This window comes from Artemia franciscana, chromosome 6 (assembly GCF_032884065.1).
Source record: "Artemia franciscana chromosome 6, ASM3288406v1, whole genome shotgun sequence".
In the NCBI taxonomy this organism is placed as follows: Eukaryota; Metazoa; Arthropoda; class Branchiopoda; order Anostraca; family Artemiidae; genus Artemia; species Artemia franciscana.
The window spans coordinates 904,895-924,185 of record NC_088868.1 but is presented as its reverse complement, the minus strand read 5'-3'; the positions used below and the strand labels follow the sequence as shown (position 1 = coordinate 924,185).

Below are 19,291 nucleotides of genomic sequence, written 5' to 3'. Positions count from 1 at the left end.
AACTTTTCATTTCAGTTCGAATGAGCCCTCCTGGAAAATTCTAGGACCACCAAGTCGATACAATCACCCCTGGGAAAAAGAAAAAAAAACAACAAATAAACACGCATCCGTGATTTGTCTTCTGGCAAAAATACAAAATTCCATGATACGCTGAATCTGACGGTGTGATTTTCGTTAAGATTATACGACTTTTAGGGGGTGTTTCCCCCTATTTTCTAAAATAGGGTAAATTTTCTCAGGCTCGTAACTTTTGACGGGTAAGACTAAGCTTGATGAAACGTATCAGTAAAATCAGCATTAAAGTGCAATTCTTTCGATATAATTATTGGTATCAAAATTCCATTTTTTAGAGTTTTGGTTACTATTGAGCCGGGTCGCTCCTTACTACAGTTCGCTACCACGAACTATTTGATATTTCTGTCGAGAAATTCGAGAACATTTTTTTAATTTTGAGAAAAGTTTTCTTATTTTTTTCTTTTTACTTTTAGAAAAAAAGAATGTTCTTATTTTTTTTTTTACTTTTAGAAGAGAAAAGTTTTCTTATTTTTTTCTTTTTACTTTTAGAAAAGAGAAATTTTCTTTTTACTAATTTTTACCTGAAATATGACTTTTACTGGTTTGCTGGTAATTCTTTTCTTCTAAACGTATATTTTCATACTAGGTATGTTTGTGCTTCTCCTGTAAGACATGCGGCAAGACCTTACAGAAAATATTATATGTTGTGTTGTTATATCTGTTCTAACGGTAATACGGTTCAACACAATATGAGGCTCTATTATCAGTTCCATATAAACTTTTACATGATAGATTACACTAAAAACTTTTAATTAGGTTTGCTACTTTTTAAAGTCAATTTGATTTTATACTAGTTTATTTGTAATTCTTTCTTCTAAATGTGCATTTTCATAATAAATATGTTTGCGTTTCTCCTGTAAGACATGCAACAAGACCTTATAGGAAGTATTATATGTAGTGTTGTTAAATCTGTTCTTACGGTAATACGGTTCAACACGATAAAAGGCTAAATTATCAGTTCCATATAAACTTTTAAATGATAGATTTTACTAAAAACTTTTAATTAGGTTTGCTACTTTTTAAAGTGAATTTGATTTTATACTAGTTTATTTGTAATTCTTTCTTCTAAATGTGTATTTTCATACTAAAGATGTTTGCGTTTCTCCTGTAAGACATGTAACAAGACCTTATAGGAAGTATTATATGTTGTGTTGTTAAATCTGTTCTTACGGTAATACGGTTCAACACGATATGAGGCTCTATTATCAGTTCCATATAAACTTTTACATGATAGATTTTACTATAAACTTTTAATTAGGTTTGCTACTTTTTAAAGTGAATTTGATTTTATACTAGTTTATTTGTAATTCTTTCTTCTAAATGTGCATTTTCATACTAAATATGTTTGCGTTTCTCCTGTAAGACATGCAACAAGACCTTATAGGAAGTATTATATGTTGTGTTGTTAAATCTGTTCTTACGGTAATACGGTTCAACACGATAAAAGGCTCTATTATCAGTTCCATATAAACTTTTACATGATAGATTTTACTACAAACTTTTAATTAGGTTTGCTACTTTTTAAAGTGAATTTGATTTTATACTAGTTTATTTGTAATTCTTTCTTCTAAATGTGTACTTTCATCCTAAATATGTTTGCGTTTCTCCTGTAAGACATGCAACAAGACCTTATAGGAAGTATTATATGTTGTGTTGTTAAATCTGTTCTTACGGTTCAACACGATAAAAGGCTCTATTATCAGTTCCATATAAACTTTTACTTGATAGATTTTACTACAAACTTTTAACTAGGTTTACTACTTTTTAAAGTGAATTTGATTTTATACTAGTTTATTTGTAATTCTTTATTCTAAATGTGTATTTTCATACTAAATATGTTGCGTTTCTCCTGTAAGATATGCAACAAGACCTTATAGGAAGTATTATACGTTGTCTTGTTAAATCTGTTCTTACGGTAATACGGTTCAACACGATAAAAGGCTCTATTATCAGTTCCATATAAACTTTTACTTGATAGATTTTACTACATACTTTTAATTAGGTTTGCTACTTTTTAAAGTGAATTTGATTTTATACTAGTTTATTTATAATTCTTTCTTCTAAATGTGTATTTTCATACTAAATATGTTTGCGTTTCTCCTGTGAGACATGCAACAAGACCTTATAGGAAGTATTATATGTTGTGTTGTTAAATCTGTTCTTACGGTAATACGGTTCAACACGATAAAAGGCTCTATTATCAGTTCCATATAAACTTTTACTTGATAGATTTTACTACATACTTTTAATTAGGTTTGCTACTTTTTAAAGTGAATTTGATTTTATACTAGTTTATTTGTAATTCTTTCTTCTAAATGTGTGTTTTCATACTAAATATGTTTGCGTTTCTCCTGTAAGACATGCAACAAGACCTTATAGGAAGTATTATATGTTGTGTTGTTAAATCTGTTCTTACGGTAATACGGTTCAACACGATAAAAGGCTCTATTATCAGTTCCATGTAAATTTTACTTGATAGATTTTACTAAAAACTTTTGATTAGGTTTGCTACTTTTTAAAGTGAATTTGATTTTATACTAGTTTATTTGTAATTCTTTCTTCTAAATGTGTATTTTCATACTAAATATGTTTGCGTTTCTCCTGTAAGACATGCAACAAGACCTTATAGGAAGTATTATATGTTGTGTTGTTAAATCTGTTCTTACGGTAATACGGTTCAACACGATAAAAGGCTCTATTATCAGTTCCATATAAACTTTTACTTGATAGATTTTACTACAGACTTTTAATTAGGTTAGCTACTTTTTAAAGTGAATTTGATTTTATACTAGTTTATTTGTAATTCTGTCTTCTAAATGTGCATTTTCACACTAAATATGTTTGCATTTCTCCTGTAAGACATGCAACAAGACCTTATAGGAAGTATAATATGTTGTGTTGTTAAATCTGTTCTTACGGTAATACGGTTCAACACGATAAAAGGTTCTATTATCAGTTCCATATAAACTTTTACTTGATAGATTTTACTACATACTTTTAATTAGGTTTGCTACTTTTTAAAGTGAATTTGATTTTATACTAGTTTATTTGTAATTCTTTCTTCTAAATGTGTATTTCCATACTAAATATGTTTGCGTTTCTCCTGTAAGACCTGCAACAAGACCTTATAGGAAGTATATATGTTGTGTTGTTAAATCTGTTCTTACGGTAATACGGTTCAACACGATAAAAGGCTCTATTATCAGTTCCATATAAACTTTTACTTGATAGATTTTACTACAAACTTTTAATTATGTTTGCTACTTTTTAAAATGAATTTGATTTTATACTAGTTTACTTGTAATTCTTTCTTCTAAATATGCATTTTCATACTAAATATGTTTGCATTTCTCCTGTAAGACATGCAACAAGACCTTATAGGAAGTATTATATGTTGTGTTGTTAAATCTGTTCTTACGGTAATACGGTTCAACACGATAAAAGGCTAAATTATCAGTTCCATATAAACTTTTACATGATAGATTTTACTAAAAACTTTTAATTAGGTTTGCTACTTTTTAAAGTGAATTTGATTTTATACTAATTTATTTGTAATTCTCTCTTCTAAATGTGTATTTTCATACTAAATATGTTTGCGTTTCTCCTGTAAGACATGTAACAAGACCTTATAGGAAGTATTATATGTTGTGTTGTTAAATCTGTTCTTACGGTAATACGGTTCAACACGATATGAGGCTCTATTATCAGTTCCATATAAACTTTTACATGATAGATTTTACTATAAACTTTTAATTAGGTTTGCTACTTTTTAAAGTGAATTTGATTTTATACTAGTTTATTTGTAATTCTTTCTTCTAAATGTGCATTTTCATACTAAATATGTTTGCGTTTCTCCTGTAAGACATGCAACAAGACCTTATAGGAAGTATTATATGTTGTGTTGTTAAATCTGTTCTAACGGTAATACGGTTCAACACGATAAAAGGCTCTATTATCAGTTCCATATAAACTTTTACATGATAGATTTTACTACAAACTTTTAATTAGGTTTGCTACTTTTTAAAGTGAATGTAAGACATGCAACAAGACCTTATAGGAAGTATTATGTGTTGTGTTGTTAAATCTGTTCTTACGGTAATACGGTTCAACACGATAAAAGGCTCTATTATCAGTTCCATATAAACTTTTACTTGATAGATTTTACTACATACTTTTAATTAGGTTAGCTACTTTTTAAAGTGAATTTGATTTTATACTAGTTTATTTGTAATTCTTTCTTCTAAATGTGCATTTTCACACTAAATATGTTTGCGTTTCTCCTGTAAGACATGCAACAAGACCTTATAGGAAGTATATATGTTGTGTTGTTAAATCTGTTCTTACGGTAATACGGTTCAACACGATAAAAGGCTCTATTATCAGTTCCATATAAACTTTTACTTGATAGATTTTACTACATACTTTTAATTAGGTTTGCTACTTTTTAAAGTGAGTTTGATTTTATACTAGTTTATTTGTAATTCTTTCTTCTAAATGTGTGTTTTCATACTAAATATGTTTGCGTTTCTCCTGTAAGACATGCAACAAGACTTTATAGGAAGTATTATATGTTGTCTTGTTAAATCTATTCTTACGGTAAAACGGTTCAACACGATAAAAGGCTCTATTATCAGTTCCATATAAACTTTTACTTGATAGATTTTACTACATACTTTTAATTAGGTTTGCTACTTTTTAAAGTGAATTTGATTTTATACTAGTTTATTTATAATTCTTTCTTCTAAATGTGTATTTTCATACTAAATATGTTTGCGTTTCTCCTGTGAGACATGCAACAAGACTTATAGGAAGTATTATATGTTGTGTTGTTAAATCTGTTCTTACGGTAATACGGTTCAACACGATAAAAGGCTCTATTATCAGTTCCATATAAACTTTTACTTGATAGATTTTACTACATACTTTTAATTAGGTTTGCTACTTTTTAAAGTGAATTTGATTTTATACTAGTTTATTTGTAATTCTTTCTTCTAAATGTGTGTTTTCATACTAAATATGTTTGCGTTTCTCCTGTAAGACATGCAACAAGACCTTATAGGAAGTATTATATGTTGTGTTGTTAAATCTGTTCTTACGGTAATACGGTTCAACACGATAAAAGGCTCTATTATCAGTTCCATATAAACTTTTACTTGATAGATTTTACTACATACTTTTAATTAGGTTAGCTACTTTTTAAAGTGAATTTGATTTTATACTAGTTTATTTGTAATTCTTTCTTCAAAATGTGCATTTTCACACTAAATATGTTTGCGTTTCTCCTGTAAGACATGCAACAAGACCTTATAGGAAGTATAATATGTTGTGTTGTTAAATCTGTTCTTACGGTGATACGGTTCAACACGATAAAAGGCTCTATTATCAGTTCCATATAAACTTTTACTTGATAGATTTTACTACAAACTTTTAATTAGGTTTGCTACTTTTTAAAGTGAGTTTGATTTTATACTAGCTTATTTGTAATTCTTTCTTCTAAATGTGTGTTTTCATACTAAATATGTTTGCGTTTCTCCTGTAAGACATGCAACAAGACTTTATAGGAAGTATTATATGTTGTGTTGTTAAATCTGTTCTAACGGTAATACGGTTCAACACGATAAAAGGCTCTATTATCAGTTCCATATAAACTTTTACTTGATAGATTTTATTAAAAACTTTTAATTAGGTTTGCTACTTTTTAAAGTGAATTTGATTTTATACTAGTTTATTTGTAATTCTTTCTTCTAAACGTGTATTTTCATACTAAATATGTTTGCGTTTCTCCTGTAAGACATGTAACAAGACCTTATAGGAAGTATTATATGTTGTGTTGTTAAATCTGTTCTTACGGTAATACGGTTCAACACGATATGATTTGCTACTTTTTAAAGTGAATTTGATTTTATACTAGTTTATTTGTAATTCTTTCATATAAATGTGTATTTTCATACTAAATATGTTTGCGTTTCTCCTGTAAGACATGCAACAAGACCTTATAGGAAGTATTATATGTTGTGTTGTTAAATCTGTTCTTACGGTAATACGGTTCAACACGATAAAAGGCTCTATTATCAGTTCCATATAAACTTTTACTTGATAGATTTTACTACATACTTTTATTTAGGTTAGCTACTTTTTAAAGTGAATTTGATTTTATACTAGTTTATTTGTAATTCTTTCTTCTAAATGTGCATTTTCACACTAAATATGTTTGCGTTTCTCCTGTAAGACATGCAACAAGACCTTATAGGAAGTATTATATGTTGTGTTGTTAAATCTGTTCTTACGGTAATACGGTTCAACACGATCAAAGGCTCTATTATCAGATCCATGTAAATTTTACTTGATAGATTATACTAAAAACTTTTAATTAGGTTTGCTACTTTTTAAAGTGAATTTGATTTTATGCTAGTTTATTTGTAATTCTTTCTTCTAAATGTGTATTTTCATACTAAATATGTTTGCGTTTCTCCTGTAAGACATGCAACAAGACCTTATAGGAAGTATTATATGTTGTGTTGTTAAATCTGTTCTTACGGTAATACGGTTCAACACGATAAAAGGCTCTATTATCAGTTCCATATAAACTTTTACTTGATAGATTTTACTACATACTATTAATTAGGTTAGCTACTTTTTAAAGTGAATTTGATTTTATACTAGTTTATTTGTAATTCTTTCTTCTAAATGTGCATTTTCACACTAAATATGTTTGCGTTTCTCCTGTAAGACATGCAACAAGACCTTATAGGAAGTATAATATGTTGTGTTGTTAAATCTGTTCTTACAGTAATACGGTTCAACACGATAAAAGGCTCTATTATCATTTCCATATAAACTTTTACTTGATAGATTTTACTACAAACTTTTAATTAGGTTTGCTACTTTTTAAAGTGAGTTTGATTTTATACTAGTTTATTTGTAATTCTTTCTTCTAAATGTGTGTTTTCATACTAAATATGTTTGCCTTTCTCCTGTAAGACATGCAACAAGACTTTATAGGAAGTATTATATGTTGTGTTGTTAAATCTGTTCTAACGGTAATACGGTTCAACACGATAAAGGCTCTATTATCAGTTCTATATAAACTTTTACTTGATAGATTTTACTACAAACTTTTAATTAGGTTTGCTACTTTTTAAAGTGAGTTTGATTTTATACTAGTTTATTTGTAATTCTTTCTTCTAAATGTGTGTTTTCATACTAAATATGTTTGCGTTTCTCCTGTAAGACATGCAACAAGACTTTATACGAAGTATTATATGTTGTCTTGTTAAATCTATTCTTACGGTAAAACGGTTCAACACGATAAAAGGCTCTATTATCACTTCCATATAAACTTTTACTTGATAGATTTTACTACATACTTTTAATTAGGTTTGCTACTTTTTAAAGTGAATTTGATTTTATACTAGTTTATTTATAATTCTTTCTTCTAAATGTGTATGTTCATACTAAATATGTTTGCGTTTCTCCTGTGAGACATGCAACAAGACTTATAGGAAGTATTATATGTTGTGTTGTTAAATCTGTTCTTACGGTAATACGGTTCAACACGATAAAAGGCTCTATTATCAGTTCCATATAAACTTTTACTTGATAGATTTTACTACATACTTTTAATTAGGTTAGCTACTTTTTAAAGTGAATTTGATTTTATACTAGTTTATTTGTAATTCTTTCTTCAAAATGTGCATTTTCACACTAAATATGTTTGCGTTTTTCCTGTAAGACATGCAACAAGACCTTATAGGAAGTATAATATGTTGTGTTGTTAAATCTGTTCTTACGGTGATACGGTTCAACACGATAAAAGGCTCTATTATCAGTTCCATATAAACTTTTACTTGATAGATTTTACTACAAACTTTTAATTAGGTTTGCTACTTTTTAAAGTGAGTTTGATTTTATACTAGCTTATTTGTAATTCTTTCTTCTAAATGTGTGTTTTCATACTAAATATGTTTGCGTTTCTCCTGTAAGACATGCAACAAGACTTTATAGGAAGTATTATATGTTGTGTTGTTAAATCTGTTCTAACGGTAATACGGTTCAACACGATAAAAGGCTCTATTATCAGTTCCATATAAACTTTTACTTGATAGATTTTATTAAAAACTTTTAATTAGGTTTGCTACTTTTTAAAGTGAATTTGATTTTATACTAGTTTATTTGTAATTCTTTCTTCTAAACGTGTATTTTCATACTAAATATGTTTGCGTTTCTCCTGTAAGACATGTAACAAGACCTTATAGGAAGTATTATATGTTGTGTTGTTAAATCTGTTCTTACGGTAATACGGTTCAACACGATATGAGGCTCTATTATCAGTTCCATATAAACTTTTACATGATAGATTTTACTAAACTTTTACTTGATAGATTTTACTAAAAACTTTTAATTAGGTTTGCTACTTTTTAAAGTGAATTTGATTTTATACTAGTTTATTTGTAATTCTTTCTTCTAAATGTGTATTTTCATACTAAATATGTTTGCGTTTCTCCTGTAAGACATGCAACAAGACCTTATAGGAAGTATTATATGTTGTGTTGTTAAATCTGTTCTTACGGTAATACGGTTCAACACGATAAAAGGCTCTATTATCAGTTCCATATAAACTTTTACTTGATAGATTTTACTACATACTTTTATTTAGGTTAGCTACTTTTTAAAGTGAATTTGATTTTATACTAGTTTATTTGTAATTCTTTCTTCTAAATGTGCATTTTCACACTAAATATGTTTGCGTTTCTCCTGTAAGACATGCAACAAGACCTTATAGGAAGTATTATATGTTGTGTTGTTAAATCTGTTCTTACGGTAATACGGTTCAACACGATCAAAGGCTCTATTATCAGATCCATGTAAATTTTACTTGATAGATTATACTAAAAACTTTTAATTAGGTTTGCTACTTTTTAAAGTGAATTTGATTTTATGCTAGTTTATTTGTAATTCTTTCTTCTAAATGTGTATTTTCATACTAAATATGTTTGCGTTTCTCCTGTAAGACATGCAACAAGACCTTATAGGAAGTATTATATGTTGTGTTGTTAAATCTGTTCTTACGGTAATACGGTTCAACACGATAAAAGGCTCTATTATCAGTTCCATATAAACTTTTACTTGATAGATTTTACTACATACTATTAATTAGGTTAGCTACTTTTTAAAGTGAATTTGATTTTATACTAGTTTATTTGTAATTCTTTCTTCTAAATGTGCATTTTCACACTAAATATGTTTGCGTTTCTCCTGTAAGACATGCAACAAGACCTTATAGGAAGTATAATATGTTGTGTTGTTAAATCTGTTCTTACAGTAATACGGTTCAACACGATAAAAGGCTCTATTATCATTTCCATTTAAACTTTTACTTGATAGATTTTACTACAAACTTTTAATTAGGTTTGCTACTTTTTAAAGTGAGTTTGATTTTATACTAGTTTATTTGTAATTCTTTCTTCTAAATGTGTGTTTTCATACTAAATATGTTTGCCTTTCTCCTGTAAGACATGCAACAAGACTTTATAGGAAGTATTATATGTTGTGTTGTTAAATCTGTTCTAACGGTAATACGGTTCTACACGTTAAAAAGGCTCTATAAGTTCTATATAAACTTTTTACTTGATAGCTTTTACTACAAACTTTTAACTAGGTTTACTACTTTTTAAAGTGAGTTTGATTTTATACTAGTTTATTTGTAATTCTTTCTTCTAAATGTGTGTTTTCATACTAAATATGTTTGCGTTTCTCCTGTAAGACATGCAACAAGACTTTATAGGAAGTATTATATGTTGTCTTGTTAAATCTATTCTTACGGTAAAACGGTTCAACACGATAAAAGGCTCTATTATCAGTTCCATATAAACTTTTACTTGATAGATTTTACTACATACTTTTAATTAGGTTTGCTACTTTTTAAAGTGAATTTGATTTTATACTAGTTTATTTATAATTCTTTCTTCTAAATGTGTATTTTCATACTAAATATGTTTGCGTTTCTCCTGTGAGACATGCAACAAGACTTATAGGAAGTATTATATGTTGTGTTGTTAAATCTGTTCTTACGGTAATACGGTTCAACACGATAAAAGGCTCTATTATCAGTTCCATATAAACTTTTACTTGATAGATTTTACTACATACTTTTAATTAGGTTTGCTACTTTTTAAAGTGAATTTGATTTTATACTAGTTTATTTGTAATTCTTTCTTCTAAATGTGTGTTTTCATACTAAATATGTTTGCGTTTCTCCTGTAAGACATGCAACAAGACCTTATAGGAAGTATTATATGTTGTGTTGTTAAATCTGTTTTTACGGTAATACGGTTCAACACGATAAAAGGCTCTATTATCAGTTCCATATAAACTTTTACTTGATAGATTTTACTACATACTTTTAATTAGGTTAGCTACTTTTTAAAGTGAATTTGATTTTATACTAGTTTATTTGTAATTCTTTCTTCAAAATGTGCATTTTCACACTAAATATGTTTGCGTTTCTCCTGTAAGACATGCAACAAGTCCTTATAGGAAGTATAATATGTTGTGTTGTTAAATCTGTTCTTACGGTGATACGGTTCAACACGATAAAAGGCTCTATTATCAGTTCCATATAAACTTTTACTTGATAGATTTTACTACAAACTTTTAATTAGGTTTGCTACTTTTTAAAGTGAGTTTGATTTTATACTAGCTTATTTGTAATTCTTTCTTCTAAATGTGTGTTTTCATACTAAATATGTTTGCGTTTCTCCTGTAAGACATGCAACAAGACTTTATAGGAAGTATTATATGTTGTGTTGTTAAATCTGTTCTAACGGTAATACGGTTCAACACGATAAAAGGCTCTATTATCAGTTCCATATAAACTTTTACTTGATAGATTTTATTAAAAACTTTTAATTAGGTTTGCTACTTTTTAAAGTGAATTTGATTTTATACTAGTTTATTTGTAATTCTTTCTTCTAAACGTGTATTTTCATACTAAATATGTTTGCGTTTCTCCTGTAAGACATGCGGCAAGACCTCATAGGGAGTATTATATGTTGTGTTGTTAAATCTGTTCTTACGGTAATACGGTTCAACACGATAAAAAGCTCTATTATCAGTTCCATATAAACTTTTTACTTGATAGCTTTTACTACAAACTTTTAATTAGGTTTGCTACTTTTTAAAATGAATTTGATTTTATATTAGTTTACTTGTAATTCTTTCTTCTAAATATGCATTTTCATACTAAATATGTTTGTGTTTCTCCTGTGAAACCTGCAACAAGACCTTATAGGAAGTATTGTATGTAGTGGGGTTATATCTATCTAATACTATATAATTCTATACGAAAAAAAATCCTCTATAAATTCTATTTGAAAATATGAAATACTTGAATATCAGAATTTAGTGTTTAGCTTCATATTCTAAATATTCAGAATATTCAGACTAGGTGTTAAATTAAGAAAAATTCCATAAAGCTGCAAAAATGTACCCAGGACTGTGACCCAGGACTGTGAAAATGTACCCAGGACTGTGAAAATGTACCCAGGACTGTGAAAATGAAAATTTGATTGTTTTAATTGGTCAATTGGAAACTTACACACCATATATTTGAAAATTAGGAAAAATTGACAATTCAATTTTTAATGACAAAATACTTCGATATGAAGTTATGCCGTCTTTGGTAGTACTAAAATTAACAAAACAAAAGTGGCTGGAAATTCAGCAACAAATTAGTGGTTACAAATTAAGCAAGATCAGCAAATTTGCAAATTGCAAATTCAGTGGTTGCAAGGTAGGAACAAATAGCACTAAGCAGTTTAAGAAACTGTAGCTTTTCTTTGAAGTTGCATCTGAGTTGTCTCTGGGTACCAACAGATTCTGAAGGTTTGAACTTCTGTGGACAAAAACAAAACAAAAAACGAAAACAAAAAAAAATTGAAATTTTTAACTGAAAAATTTTAGAAATAAAAGTTCTGATTAAAGATCAGATTCTGAACAACAACAACAAAGTCAAGAATCTGACCAACAGATTCTGAAGGTTTGAACTTTTGTGGAAAAGAATCGTCGTCAAAATTCACAGATTAGCAGTTTCTATGATACAACCTCAAAAACATTGAAACTTTTAACTGAAAAATTGTTATGACTGTTAATGAAATAACAGTTTTAATGTAAGAATTCACCTAAGAAGGGTAAAGCGGAGGTCGGAGGTTGAAAAAACATTTTTTTGTTTGTTTTGATGATCTTGGTATTTTGAGATTAAGGTCTTAAGATAATCGTTATTAAAGCAAGGTGTCTGAATGAAATACGAAACTTAATGTCGGAACATTCAACTTTATTTTTTAACTTTCGTATTCTCCACATTCACATGAAAAAAAAACTAATAAAATCGGGATTTTTTTCCTTAGTCCCTCGGATAGTCTTTGGGAAAGGAAGACATCTAAAAGAAATACAATACCTAGTGTCTGAACATCAGTCTTTAGAGCGATTTCTGCAGCGTATGATGTCCCTCGTTGGAGACGCAGAGCATGAGCGTTCTTTGAAAAAAAACGAACGTCGGCTTCTGTCACAAGGTTGTGAGACCATCCTCTCTCGTCCAAAATGCGAAGCACGTGCTTATAAACTGCATCTGCATCTAATGTAGCCTGGTGGCGATATCTGGAAAAAAGTAAGATGTGACCAATAGTATGACAAAGCACGTTTCTATGAATTCATTCCCAAGGGGGCAGGGACTGCAAAAATCCAAAAACATGAGGAAAGATACAAATTATATTAAACTTAAAAGAAAACATGGTTTATATTCCAGGGCGAGAGCCCCAAAGATCCTTCCTCACAGCATGCGTGCCAGAGGTATACTTCCTCATTCTTCTAGTTTGATCATTTGTAGAAACTAATGCATAACCTTCACGCAATTCCAGACCCTGCAGCAGCTGGAATTGAACCCCAAGCACCTTATTTTCAAGTAGAGATCACTCCAGTGTTCCACCCAGGATTGCGTGTACTTTGGAATGTCTGTATATACGCATGTTTTTTTTTTTTTTTCTTATATAATTTTAGACAAGCTTAGATACAAATTATGTGTTAGATTAATTAGATACAAATTATATTAAACTTAAAAGAAAACATGGTAAACCTGTTTATATTCCAGGGGGAGAGCCCCACAGATCCCTCCTCACTGCATGCGTGCCAGATGTATACTTCCTCATTCTTCCAGTTTAATCATTTGTAGCAGACCCTGCAGCAGCCGGGGTTGAACCCCAAGCCCCGTATTTCCAAGTAGAGATCACTCCAGTGTTCCGCCCAGGGTTGCGTGTACTTTGGAATGTCTGTATATATAATTATTTTATTTTTTCTTCTTACGTAATTTTAGACAAGCTGTGACTGGCTTTTATCCTCGATAGATTAGAACTTCCGATAAATTCCATGAGGAATTCTGTTTAGGAGAGAAATGTTTTGTTCCCTTTGGCTCCCAAAACCATGGCACATTTCTTATCTTCTTCTTTTTTAAGACTATAGTAGGCAAAATGTACTTAAGAAACTGGTTCAATCCATAGATTATCAAACCGAACATACCTAGTGCGCTTTGGGGTTGTGAACAAAGGGGCCAAGGTTTTATAATTTAAATGTACGGTTCCTTTCCACGGCGACTTCTTTTGTACTTTAGACCGAAGATCTTCGAGCGACGATCTTTACAAAGCAGCGCCATTCTTAAGCAATCAGTAGATTGTTATCTTTTGTCATCCATGTCTCCTGATACCTTGGACACCAAACATGGAACACACATCACAGTTAAACACCACACATCATGAGAAAGGTAGCCCTCTCCCGTTCCCACCGTGTGATCCCAACAATACCTTCGGTTATTTGTGAATCCCTAGATTCACTTTCTCAGCTTTCCCAAGATTCGCATCCGAACATTAATATGTACAGGAAAACAACTCAGGAAAACAACCTACTGCTTCTTTCTTGTGATCATCGAAAAGCAATTAGAAGAGAACCACAATTACACTTTTTAGGTATTAAAAATCACAGACTTGTAGTTTAAAGACTGACAGTCAGTCCCTCTGTTTACCATTGTTTCATATAAATATAACACAGGCACATTTCTTCGCAGAGCACACATTAAAACAGGCCAACTCAGCTTCGTTGTCTCAATCCCCACTGCACTACCAACATCAGCAACCACCATCATCACCATCTTCATCAGCAAATCACTCATAGCGCAAAAATAAAAAAAAATCCATTTAATAACTTTTGACATCTAAAAGTATGGTCACACTATATGTAACAAAGGTCAAAGTTTGTATCTTGCAGTCCCTCCCACGGGGACTGCGGGGGAGTAAGTCGTCCCCAAAGACACAGTTGTTAGGTTTTTCGACTATAGTGAATAGAATGGCTATCTCAGAATTTTGATCCGGTGACTTTGGGGAAAAAATGAGCGTGGGAGGGGGCCTAGGTGCCCTCCAATTTTTTGGTCACTTAAAAAGGGCACTAGAACTTTTGATTTCCGTAAGAATGAGCCCTTTTGCGACATAATAGGACCACTGGTTCGATACGATCACCCCCGAAAAAAAAACAATAAACACGCATCCGTGATTTGTCTTCTGGCAAAAAAAAGCGAAATTCCACATTTTTGTAGATAGGGGGCTTGAAACTTCTACAATAGGGTTCTCTGATACGCTGAATCTGATGGTGTGATTTTCGTTAAGATCGTATGACTTTTAAGGGATGTTTTCCCCTATTTTCTCAAATGAGGCAAATTTTCTCAGGCTCGTAACTTTTGATGAGTAAGACTAATCTTGATGAAACTTATATATTTAAAATCAGCATTAAAATGCGATTCTTTTGATGTAACTATTGGTATCAAAATTCCATTTTTTAGAGTTTCGGTTACTATTGAGCCGGGTCACTCCTTATAAAGTTCGTTACCACGAACTGTTTGAAAGAGAGGTTTAGTAAAAGTTTTATCCCCTTTATTCTGGAACACCTTAATAATAATTCGTGATTATGTACTTGCCAAATTCCCCTTTTCCTCTATTGCCGTTTTCATTTTTGATTTACTGCAATGTTTTTGTAATTTAATTGTTAAGTTTACTGATTTGCCCTCTATCTTTGATGATTTTGCTTTTTTAATTTCTTTTTAATTTTAAGTGTTCGACTTAATGTACTGATTTGAATTTTTTTTCTTAGCTTTTACTGACATATAAAGCGAATTCGGCTCTATAGAGCTTGTGATAGTCTTTTGAAAATAAATAGAATCTTTTCTTATCCTAAATAAATGAATATTGAATCTTTAAAGAGGAAAAATACATACCGCTATTCAAAGCGTAACTATACAGTCTTATAGTCAAAGCAGAAAAGATTAAAATTATGAAGGAGAAGAATAACAAGGTAAAAACTGCACAAAGTGTCAATCAGAAAACAAAAATTAGAAAGAAAAATTTAAGACAAATTGACTGTTACAAAAAAAAAAGAAAAATTACATAAAAAAGACAAAAACTATGACAATTTGAGTCAAAATCAAAAAATCAGTGACAAAATCTTTCTATTAACTTTTTTTACTTACTTACACTATATTGTCAGAAAACCATCTAATTTAGTTGGACCCTATTTTTCAACCCATCTGCATCAAGGATAATTTTTCGCAGGTCCAACGCAAAGAAAGAATACTACCCTATGCTAAGCTTAAGAATGAGTCCTTGAATTACATTGGTTTACTTTTACGACACCCCATCTTCTCAAAATCCGATGAATTATACTGGCCGAAGTACCAAGGATAACGAAAATGGAATCTGAATGTTTGAACTGGCTTAGCGGTGATTTAAATTATCATATTTATTAAACAAAATAAAAAATTAAAAAAAACTCAGAATACAGTTTTTATTGAAGAAAAGACCTCAGACACAGTTTTTTATAGTAACTGGAACGGAATAATAATAATCATAATAAAAAAATAAACTGGGTGAAAAATGTGACACCAAACAAGATGGCATAGCTTCCTTTTAAAGATGTGTTTCAGGCTTTATTCTGCTATTATTAAGCAATGGTTAGCAGAATAAAGATTCCTTTAGACACCAAAGATAGGGAAAAAATAATTTTGGTTTTGAAAGCCTCAATTTTTAACTTTTAAAAAGACTTAACAAATTCTGAAAAAAGTTTTAATACCAAGTTAATAGCGAATGAACTGAGTCAATTAATTGCTTGCTTGGCCTAAGGAACAAAGCATAAATCTCGGTTCTGGCAAAAATTGTTACACACCGTTTTTTGAATTACTGCAATCAAATTATGCAGCGAATGAAATTGTCAAAGCTTGGTTTTCTTATTTTCAGAATTGGGTGTTTTAACGCCACCACGGTTTTCCGCCACTGTATGTTTTCCGCCACTCAGGAAATCTTGCATCAGAATTAGTTGGATCAGAATAGACAGGTTAGGTTAGATTAGTCTATGTCTATGTTTTTGTCTATATTTGTGTCTATGTCTATGTATATGTCTATGTCTGTTCTTATATCTACGACTATATATGTGTCTATCCTGACCTATGTGAATGAAAAGGTGGCGGAAAACCGCGGTGGCGTTAAAACACTGCTACCTATTTTCATAGCCGTTTCGCTTCATGTTATAACCAGAATCTTTGCATAAATATACAAGAACAGAATAAAAACAATGAATTAAGAGAAGCTTACGTGTTTTGTAACGAGACATATCTTTCTGAATCTGAATGCATATCGGGCAGTGAGCCCCTGACCGGTAGAGCTTTCATTCCCTCCTTATTTACAAAATCTTTTAAAGCTCGAACCATAATCCAAAATTTAGAGGGAGTTTCTAACTTCTGGCAGGCTTCGTCTGAAAACAACTCAACAATATTCGATGGAATTTTTGTTGGTACCAATGCAGTGTTGACAGCTTTCAAACATTCATCTATATTTTCGGCGTCTGAATATTCGCCGTTGGAGTATGAGCTAAGTTTTTTGCGTAAACCTTAAAGAGAAATATCGTTATTCATTCCCACGTTCAGCTATTTAGAATGAGGGCTTTGGTATCCATACTCCTTCGGGAATGGGAACCAAATGCTTGAACTTCTTGGTACTATTAGTCAGTCTCTAGATAAGAAACATACCTTACTATTCAGAGTAATATATGACTTTGGATCCCCCCCAAAAAAATTATTTTTAGCCAACTCATTTTTTATTTTTTACCTAAAGTTGATAATTAAGAGAAACCATTGTTGATGTTAAACTGATTTAAGGAATTGATTCAATATTCAAATATTTTGATGCCTAGATTTGTTGAAGTTATTGTTAAAAGAAGTTTTAAATGGGTTGTAAACATAGTTAAGTAAACTTTTTTCAATTTATTTGGATGGATGACATCCATAGAGACAAGCAGGAGTTTGATTTAATTCAATGCAGATTTACTGTTAGACTTTATTTACAAATTTAATTGGTATGGAAGGAAATTACGGACGAAAATTATTGTCAAATTTAGAAAACTCGTTTTCACTTTTCACCATGGCAGCACGGAAAAAATTTAATACCACCCCAAAAAATCAGAATTTTGAAACAACCAAATAAAAAGTCTTAGAAAATCACGAATTTCAGGTGTGACGAGACCTAAGATTGCTCAAAAGGGCAAAATGCTTTTATTTTGGTGTCTTCCGTACTTTGACCCTGTTAAACTTAAATTAACCTTGTTAAACAGTTCGTAGTAACGAACTGTAAGTCAGGAGCGACGCGGCTCAATAGTAACCGAAACTCTAAGAAACAGAGTCTTGATAACAAAAGATACATCAAAAGAATTGAATTTTGAAGCTTATTCAAAATATGTAAAATTCACCAAGTTTAATATTACCCATCAAAAATCACGAGCCTGATAAAAATTTGCCCGATTTTTGAAGACGGGAGGAAACACCCCCAAAATATCAAGTGATCTTAATGAAATCAAAACATCAGATTCTATATATCAGAGAATCCTATTGTAGAGGCTTCAAGCTCCTATATACAAAAATGTAGAATTCTGCATTTTTGGCCTCAAGAAAGATCGCGGATGAGTGTTTGTTTGTTATATTTTTTCCAGAGATGATCGTACCGAACCAGTGATCGTAGAAGATAGAAAAAGGCTCATTTGGTCGAAAATGAAAGTTCTAGTGCACATTTCAAGAGACCAAAAATATTGGAAGGAAGCTAGTCCCCCCCCCGCCACACCCCTTTTTCCTCAGATTTACCCGATCAAAAGGTTGAGATAGCTATTTTGTTCAGCATTGCCGAAAGATCTAATAACTATGTCTTTGAGGATGACTTGACCCCCAACAATCCCCGGGGGAAGGGCTGCAAGCTATGAGCTTTGTGCACGCTCCTTCTCCATCCCAATCTATTCAAAGCCCCCTCTATACACCTTCCAGGAAGTTCCCATTTCTTTTAAATATTTTTTTTATAACATCCTCCCACCCCTGCCACGGACGACCAGCTTTCCGTTTAGCCCTAGACGGTTAACCGAAAAGGACAATCTTTGGCAATCAGTCATCTTCCCAATGACCATGGCATTGGTCATTGGGAAGTAAACAGCCATTTTTGGGGGTGGATTTTTCTGATAGTGAGAGGGGGATACGTGGGAGGATCTATTACATGGAAGAATTTTTTGTGGGGGAAGGGAATTTTCAATAGACAAGAGCCAGATTTCCGGCATTATTTAGAAAAGGATTAGACATTAAATAAAAACAAAAGTTTTAAAAATAAGGAACAACATTAAAACTTAAAACGAACAGAAATTATTACGTATATGAAGGTTCTATTAATTTAATTTAAGCTTTATCTAATTTACCTAAATTAACTTAACGCTTTGGACATAACGAAGAACTTCAGATATTCCCAAGTATGATATTCCATAGATATACCCTAAAGTGAGTTTTTTTATGAAAGGAAAAGCTTAGGTAGTCCCAGCATTGCTCAAAATTACTTTCATAAAAAAAAAACACAGAATTTTCATAGAATAGAAATTTATTTTATAAATCATAATTAAAAGATGCGAATACGATTAAACCATAACGAATCCAGAATTATGAAACAAGATCCTAGTAGACCAACAATATATAATGAAATTTAGTTATAAACTAAAAATTATGTCATAAAAAAGAAGTTCGCAACGAAAAATTTATCATCGACGAAAGTCATACCCATTATCTCCTGCTGAACAGGCAACCTGATAGGCAAATCTCCTGCCTAAT

The 19,291-nt window shown here is 30.8% G+C and overlaps 1 protein-coding gene across 1 annotated transcript in view; it reads right to left on the bottom strand.

Annotated features, from left to right (window-relative positions):
* LOC136027886 (NEDD8-activating enzyme E1 regulatory subunit-like) overlaps positions 1-19,291 on the bottom strand; it is a 69,833-nt gene that overhangs the window by 26,278 nt on the left and 24,264 nt on the right. Inside the window, exons 5-6 of the mRNA XM_065705310.1 lie at positions 16,755-17,049; positions 12,530-12,729 (exon numbers count right to left, since the gene is read on the bottom strand). Of these exons, the coding sequence (XP_065561382.1) occupies positions 12,530-12,729; positions 16,755-17,049 (495 nt within the window). The remainder of the gene's footprint in view (positions 1-12,529; positions 12,730-16,754; positions 17,050-19,291) is intronic.